This window comes from Chanos chanos, chromosome 9 (genome assembly GCF_902362185.1).
Source record: "Chanos chanos chromosome 9, fChaCha1.1, whole genome shotgun sequence".
NCBI lineage: Eukaryota > Metazoa > Chordata > Actinopteri > Gonorynchiformes > Chanidae > Chanos > Chanos chanos.
In genome coordinates this window covers 5060167-5068850 of record NC_044503.1, presented here as the reverse complement: position 1 = coordinate 5068850, position 8684 = coordinate 5060167, and the positions used below count along the sequence as shown (strand labels likewise).

General features: G+C 41.4%; 1 protein-coding gene across 1 annotated transcript; it reads left to right on the top strand.

The window, feature by feature from the left end:
• Positions 1–3521: 3521 nt before the first annotated feature.
• On the top strand, positions 3522–5339 carry lingo3a (leucine rich repeat and Ig domain containing 3a). Its single transcript, XM_030784799.1, has one exon. The coding sequence runs from the start codon at positions 3522–3524 to the stop codon at positions 5337–5339; it is 1818 nt and encodes a 605-aa protein (XP_030640659.1).
• The last annotated feature ends 3345 nt before the right edge of the window (positions 5340–8684 follow it).

The following is an 8684-nucleotide window of genomic DNA, read 5'->3' as shown; positions in this document are numbered from 1 at the left end:
GCCCTATCTAGACACCTACTGGATGTTTTTTTTTTTTTTTTTTGTCACACGCAACGCATAACATTCGCTCTAACGTGTGCTGTCCTAATAACTCTCCCAATACTTTCACTGTCTGCATTCGTACATCAACCTGAACCGCTTACCGTGTGGCTTACGCATCATACCCCGCTTAAATTCACAACTCACAGCCGCGCTTACAACACCAACATCAAACACGTCCACCCAAAACTAAGAATCTCTCTCTCTCATTTTCTCTCCTACAGTTTCTCAGTTTCTGTCCTATCTTCCTGCATTGCTAGACGTTTGCATGTCTGAAGAAGCAAAGTTCACTTCCTCTCCAGGCTCCTGTGCTTACATTCATTCTTTGTCCTTTTAATGTGTTGCTTTCATCTGAAAAAAGTTGGGGGTTTTTTTGGTCGATCTCTACTTTTCTTTTTTCTTCATTCCTCATGCTATATTATTGTCTTTTATTTGCTATCACTGTTGTTACACAAAGTTCTGAAAGACCAGGTAAATTTCTTAAAGCCAAAGTATTTGAGATTTTATAAAGAATTTTTTAAAAAAAGGAACTATTAAATACTGGACCGTATTTATTTTTCGCACACATTATTATGACTTTGTTATGTAAAAAGACTTGGCCTTTACAGTTTGTCACCACAACTACGTTCTACGAGAAAGTCAAAGGAAGGAACACTTGAAACCGAGGAAAATTTATGTATTTATTTATTTATTTATTTTTTTTTTATGAAATTCATCTCAAGGTTTCCTTTTAAACACTGCACACACCACACTGAGTCACCAAGTTAACTGTATTGCTGTTGTTACGTGAGCCTCCTCCTCCTCTTCCTTTCAGCAGGGTGACTGAAGAGCAGGAGTGAACAGATCTGGGACCTGTCCAACATTGACCTTGAACTGATCCTCTTTTAATATCCCTGATGTTCTCACATGTTGATATTTCACGTTTAGCAAACTCCAACAGCTGTTAGCGTATTGTTGTGTACAAAAAAGCTCCCATAATCCTCACATTTGCTTAATTTGGCCTTTGTTCATCTGCTAGAGGCTTGAATAAGCTTGGCTGAATGTTTGACCAAACTAGAGGGGGAAAGGATGAATAATGTGAAACACAGTCGTGTCTTTTATTTATTTAATTAATGAATGAATGAATTAATTAATTTTTAAAGCTCCCCCTACTCGCTGTTAAATGGCAAGTTTTACTTTTCATAGTTGGCAAGGTCACTTTCCTGCTTGTAGACTTTCTCGTGCAGTTAGAAAGTTAACTGTGACACTCTAGACTCTGTTAATCAGTCTAAAGCAACAAGAACACCGTAGCTTGTGTTAGATCTTTCAACTGAAACTTTGCAATTGGATGCTGTGGTTCGGTCCCTTGGAGAGGGAGTTAGCAGGGAGAGCTGGCCTCTGGCTGCATACCCCCTCTCTGGGTACAAAGATTTAATAAATTATTTATTTCCCCACCACTGACTGAAGCTTGGATATGTTCCATCTGACATCAGACTCCTGTTTTTTTGCCTTTAAGCATAGCCCCAAAAACGTAATACATAAATAGAAGTGTTAGAGATGACTATTGCTGGATCTGATAAGGAAATTTATTTCCCTTCCATGTAGCACTTTTGCATAAAGATGGGGTATATCTGATGGTGATTACATTTTTTATGCCACCATTAGACGTAATATGATAAAATGCCTCAGACCGTTATATTTAATAGGGAAGTTGAGATACGATCTGTGGACAGAAGAGGAGGTAAAAGAGGTATGACAGGGCATTTATCATTGTCTAGGGCAGCAATAACATTTTCCTAGCAACAAGGCCTTTGACACAAGCCACCCTGAGGTGGTTAGCTATGATGTTCCACATGGTGAGTATGAGTTAGCCTCATTCGACCGTGTCCAAGCTAATTGTCGGGTAATGATCATTGCTCTCCACCTGTTGTTCAATGTTGGGGGGCCGTGTTGATTGGAGGGCGAGGTTGTGTCACTCGATACCAGCTGGTATAGGGGGAAGCTGGTCATGTGTTTGGGTTATTGGAGACGATGGGGGAGGGGTTGAGGAGAGGGGTCTGTCAAGGTTTGTTGATCACCCATCTTCAATGCCACTGTTCAATGACGCCCAGCATTGCAGGACTGAAAAGCACTACACCTTTGAACCAGAGGTGAGACTCAACAGTTTGTTATGGAAGATTCGTGATGTGTTGAGCTTTGGTACTTACGTCAGCATAAACTCTCTTGTCAAAACAAAGAGGAAAAATGGACTCACTGACACGCAAAGTGTTCTTCCCACAGATGCTTGTGAGAATTAGTTTGATGTGAAAGAGTCTTTTGTTTCAGTGTAATTTTGGGTTACTTTCATGTTACTGATTGCCTCTACAAACAGTGCCAATGAAGTTTTCGCTTTGAAGTCAGCACTCTGCCATAGATCGGACAGATCTGTGTCTTTAGACTATCTGAGGTAAGATCAATGAGATGTATTATGAGCATGAAAAGGGAGCAATGAAGTCATCCTAACATGAGCTTGTTAGAATGAAAATTGCTGATGACATTTGCAATGTTCTGCCTCTTGGAGTCTCTGTCGTTCTTCATTGAGGAATTGTGAGGAGGTCTGTGTTATTTTCAAGAAAGATTTTGTCAGAGCAAAAACTGTACCTCAGTGAGGTGTTGTGAGAGAGTCTCTGTGGTTTACAAGATAAATTTTCCTGGTTGACCTCTGACTATGGTTTTGTTTACGGGCTTTTCCTTAGCGTGTGTCTTACATACAGGTTGTCATTTGTGTTTGAGTGTACGAGTATATGCTCCACCTGTCATGTCTCCTATTGTTTATCGCTCCAGTATCTTGGTTTATCATTCATAGATTATGTATATTAATGGCACAGCTCTGGAGACACCTCTTTAATCTATTATTGGGTTTGCAACTCTTGCTACTAGGGGTGCTTCTGACTAATTTTTGAAATTGCTCTTTACTGCTGACTTTATTTCATGTGGTCATTTAATAGACTGGTTAAGTACTCTGATTTTTCCATTCCGTATGAACAAAGAAATGAATCAACATTCAACTGTTGTGGTTTTACAATGAAATCAGCAGGGATTTTTCTTATCACTATTAGTTGCCTTTTCCATTTCAAATGAGTCATTTGGGCTTGTGGTTTGCTTTGATAGCTTGGAGTTAACTGATCGATTTGCAAGAAAATACAAGGAAATAGTTTTCTTGCAAACACAGTTTGAAAAACAAGCCTTAAATACTAGGGCTTAAACATGCCACTGCAGCCTTGGGGTCAGGCAAGCACACGCACTTCAGTTTCAGAAATGCCAATGATTTGATTTTTTTTGTTTTAAGTGAAATTCAGTACTTGTTAATTATTAATTTGTTTTTTTCAGGTTGCTTATGTGATTCTAAACACATACAACGAGACTGCTCTCTGATGTGACATGTTTTCATCCTCTCTGTGTGTTTGTGTCTGTAGGTGTCCGGTGCAGTGATCCTGCCCCAGTGAAGTGGACTGGGGGGGGGCATGGCGAACTGTCCGGGCCTGAGTTTACTGGGCCTGGTTCTGACGCTTACCGCAGCAGCAATGTCAAACGGTCAGAGTTGTCCACAGCGTTGCGAATGTGCATTCCAGAGGAAAGCCGTAATATGCCAGAGCAAACGACTTAGCTCCATTCCAGACGGCATCCCCATGGATACACGTATCTTGGACCTGAGTGGGAACCGCCTGCGCTGGGTTGAACACGGGGACCTGTCAGCCTATACCAAATTGGAGGAGCTAGACCTCAGCGAAAATCTCATCAGTGTACTGGAGCCCAACGCCTTTGCCAGTCTACCAAATCTCCGTGTGCTGCGTCTACGCGCCAACCAGCTTAAGCTGGTGCCCATGGGAGCCTTCTCCCGCCTCAACAACCTCACCACACTGGATCTTAGTGAAAACAAGATCGTCATCTTGCTGGATTTCACCTTTCAGGACTTGCGTAGCCTCCGCAACCTAGAAGTGGGTGACAATGACCTGGTGTATATATCCAACAAGGCCTTCCTGGGCTTAGTGGGCCTCAGAGAACTCACCATTGAGAGGTGCAACCTTACTTCCATATCAGGTCAGTCACTATCCTACTTGCGCAATCTGGTCACGCTACGACTACGTCACCTCAGCATTGCGTCCCTGGAAGAGCAGAACTTTCGCAAGCTGGGGGGGCTACGGGGCTTGGAGATTGACCACTGGCCCTTTCTGGAGTATATCTCTCCTCATAGCTTCCAGGGGCTCAACCTGTCCTGGTTGTCAATCACCAACACTAACATCACCTCCATTCCTACCAGTGCTTTACGCAGCCTGGTCCACTTGGCGTGTCTCAACCTGTCCTACAACCCCATCTCTGTGCTGGAGTCTTGGGCTCTCAGAGACCTGGCCAGGCTAAAGGAGTTACACATGGTGGGCACTAACCTGGTAATGGTACAGCCGTATGGTCTAGGAGGCTTGAGGCAGATCCGCTTGCTCAACCTCTCCAGTAACAGACTCTTGACACTGGAGGAAGGCTCCTTCCATTCCGTCAACACACTGGAAACACTGCGCGTTGATGGAAACCCACTGTCCTGTGACTGCCGTCTGCTGTGGATCTTGCAACGTCGCAAAACCCTCAACTTTGATGGCAAGTCACCTGTGTGTGCTGCTCCTGTGGAGGTGCAGGGTAAGGCTCTCAGCTCGTTCTCGGATTCCGCACTCTTTGACCACTTCACCTGCCAGAGGCCGAAGATCCGGAACCGGAAACTCCAACAGGTGACAGCCCGCGAGGGCCAGGTGGTGTCATTTGTATGCCAGGCAGAGGGAGACCCAACGCCTGTCATATTCTGGATTTCACCCCAGCGCCGGCGAATAACCACCAAGAGCAATGGCCGCATCACTGTTTTGCCTGAGGGTACCCTCGAGATCAGGTATGCCCAGGTAACAGATAGCGGTACCTACATCTGCATCGCTAGCAATGCTGGTGGCAATGACACATACTTTGCCACACTGACAGTCAGCGGGCTGCCCTTAGACGCAGCCCTGCTGGCCAACCGCACCTACTACGTTAGCGATCTTAATGACACCAACCTGAATGACACGCGCGTCTTCCTTAAATTCACGCTGGACCTCAAAACCATCCTGGTCTCTACAGCGATGGGTTGCATCACCTTCTTGGGTGTGGTGCTCTTCTGCTTCCTGCTGCTGTTTGTCTGGAGTCGTGGTCGAGGGCAGCACAAGAACAACTTCTCGGTGGAGTATTCCTTCCGAAAGGTTGATGGCCCTACTACAAGCGGAGGCCAAGGCGGGGCGCGAAAGTTCAACATGAAAATGATCTGAGGAAACTGTTGCCTTTGTTCCTTTTATTTCTTTTTCTTTATTTAAATACATCAGGATAAACAGAAAGAACTTTTTGCTGCAAAAAAAAGCTATGTGGAACTTTTGTTGACAGACCTCTGCTTACAAAACTCGACACTTGATGATGTCACAATCATGTTATCAAATCTACAATAATATTAGGTCTTTGAGGTCTTTTGGTCATGAATTACTTAACTGTGACAATGAGACTAGTTACACGACAATGCAGTTTCACTTGTTGCTAATATAAAAGTTTGTTATCACACATTGAGACTTGTCACTCTTACACTCCTTAATACTTATTACCAGTCTGTTTGCAGTTACTCGGATCACAAATGCGTAACGGCAGTTAGTAACCAGCTCAAGCAAAGCTGTGAAATTCTGTAGTTATAATATAATTACACAGGTACTGGGTCATTCAGAGTAACAAGCGACTGAGCATCCTGTTTGGTCTTTGAAGGACATTGGAGGAAATCTCCATATTGCTTTGGAAGCATTAAACAGGGGGAACTGTCTGGTTGCCAAGGATTTGCCAATACTTTGTCAAATAGTACTGATTTTATGATGACTTTCGCCTCGTGTTTGTAAAAATGATGTGTTTTTGTATTTAGGCCAGTCATCGCTGAAGCAAGTCATAGCATTCAACATGCTACACATTGTATAAAAGATTTTGTAGATAGCTCATGATACTTAACCATGTACTGTACATGATAGTTGCACTGCACTGCCAACCAGAACTATGGATTCCTTTCGATACACTCATCCTCATTTAGAGCACTGAAAGACATGAAAGTCGCCTACTCACCCATTTAGGGTCATGGAAATCATGACAAGCTGCCTCACTGACTATAAGAATTTGGGTGAAAAGCTCCAGTATAAGAGTTAAGTAAAACAGTAAACTGCCAACTGTAAACTGTCAACGTTAGGCAAGCGGTAAAAGGATACCCCCAATGTGTAAATGCTGCTGCAAGCACACACACACTCTCTCTCTCTCTCTCTCTCTCTCTCTCTCTCCCTCTCTCTTTTCATCAATTTTTATGTGAGAACCAGCTTCTCTCTTCACCTTATGTAATACAGCACAGCAGACAAAGGATATACCACATTTTTACCAACATCAGCTTCAGTGGGACTAGTATCTGACATATTTAAATGTTTTTCAGATAACGTTTGTAATATGTATATATTACTGCTTTGTGGGTTTATGTGTGTCTGTACAGATTTATTTGTTGTTTATAGATAATGATGTTGATAATACTGTTATTTCATTTGACTGACATTTTTAACAATGATAAAAGAAGAAACACTCACCTGCATTAAGGTTCATTTCTCTTAAATGAATGAAATGATTTTTGCTATTTGAACTGGCACTTTAGCCCCATTGCCAGAGTCATTTCCTAGCAGGGCGTTGGAATGCAATAGAAAGAATGAGCTATTACTTCCTTTTCAAAGTCTAATGACCTTTTCTGTGACTGACATTTCATCTGTATCAACGACTCTGATTTTCCATAATAAGTGTAAATGGAGACCTTGAGAGGTAGGACATAGATCTTCATAGAACAGGGTTCACACTGTGCCCGCTGGAAAGTGTGTGGTGTTCAAGTTATATGGTTCCTCCACATGAATATTAATGATAGAAACTTGTGGTTAAAAAAAAAAGAAGAAGAAGATTGTGGAGAAAAAAACCCCACTTATTTGCACCTGGTTTATTTGTAAAACATTCTTATTATGCATAATGGCCAAGTAAACAAAATACACAACACTGAGAGCTTCTCAGGTCATTTTTTTCCCCTTATTGTGAAACTACTGGAGCGGCAGCTCCTTTTTTTCGACCGTGTTTCTCTGTTGCCCCCTGTTGGACAAAGCAAAAACAGGCGCCTCAAAAGGCTGTTGGATTTATAGCTGTTTCAGCTCACTTTATCACTTCACTTGATCTACAGTGACTGCCACTGTTTCTCTTACAAGATCAATAAAGTTGTTAAAAACTTAGGTTTATTTCTTTTTTTTTTTTGCCTTCAAAGGAAAAAGAAATCTAGTTTCTGAACTGGTTACTTGTCATTTCAATTATGAGATTGTATTGATTTCATGTACTGATATGCTGTATATTTGTTAATGAGTGGATCTCTTATGGGTCCTTTAATAATAAATATTTAGTGCCTCGAGGATCATACCGTGTGACACTGATATATCTTCAACATTGATAGGATTATGGCCCATTTATTGTGGTAAACAAACAAACAAACAAGCAAGAAAAACAATGGTATATAGAAAAGCAGGTCCTCTCTTGGCACTGTTCCAACAATATTATCACTAACAATTCCTTTTAACAAACAAACAAAATTTGTTGGAAAATGGGTGCTGCGGAAACGAAAAGAATTCATGAAAAGTTCAATTTTCACTTTCATAACCTTATCTTGGAACTGATCAGACATACTTAGTCAAAATCTCATGCCGCTCTACTCTCACACATACCCATAATTCAAATCCAGTGTCTCAATGGCATTTAACAGGCCAATTCATTTATAAAGATATGTGCCACAGTCGTCCACTCTCATTGTTTTTTTTTTCCGTCCCCTCGTCAAAACGTTTCAACATGCTCAAACGCATTATCATGAAGAAAAGGAACATTACAGAATAATGACAAGTAGTTGAGATTTTATGTGTAATGGTGAACTACATCTCTGCAGTATCACACGTTTAGCAGATTACGTGATGTACAGATGCAAATACTGTAGCACCAACGAGTGTATATATGGCAAAGGGACACATTGCTTCTGTACAGTATTTGTGGTAATATGTGACAACATTCTTACTCCAAGTGGCCAGCTGGTTATTAATTCTGGGGGGGTGGGGGGGTGGCGATGATGAGATAAACTAATCCTTTTAGCCTCATGCACAGTAGCAGCTTTTCACACTTTGAAAAAAAAAACAAAAAAAACCTCTACAAACCTCTCACACGTAGCTGCTAATCTTAACCTCCTAATATCACTCTGCTTAGTTATACCACTTCCTTCACCTCTTCAGAACATTTTGCATCAAAGGACAATGTTTCCCCTTTGAATGTCTCACTCAAACGTTATTTTTATTATTATTATTATTATTATTAAAAAAAAAAAAGTGTTAGATTCGGTGACTCTAGTTGAATATTCTGTGGACGTGCACAAAGCATTCCAGAAAGTGTTAATTATTTATTTATTTTTGAATTTGAGCATGCCTAAAGCATGGGGAGGGAAAAAAAAAAAAAGAAATAACTTCTTTGAAATTTCACAGGTGTGTGGAGAGCACTGAGTTAAGCCCGAATGCCAAAGCTCAACACTTCCTCAAAAAAAT

What these genes read in the sequence shown, in the direction of transcription:
- lingo3a (XM_030784799.1), top strand. Translation starts at nt 3,522, where the DNA reads ATGGCGAACTGTCCGGGCCTGAGTTTACTGGGCCTGGTTCTGACGCTT.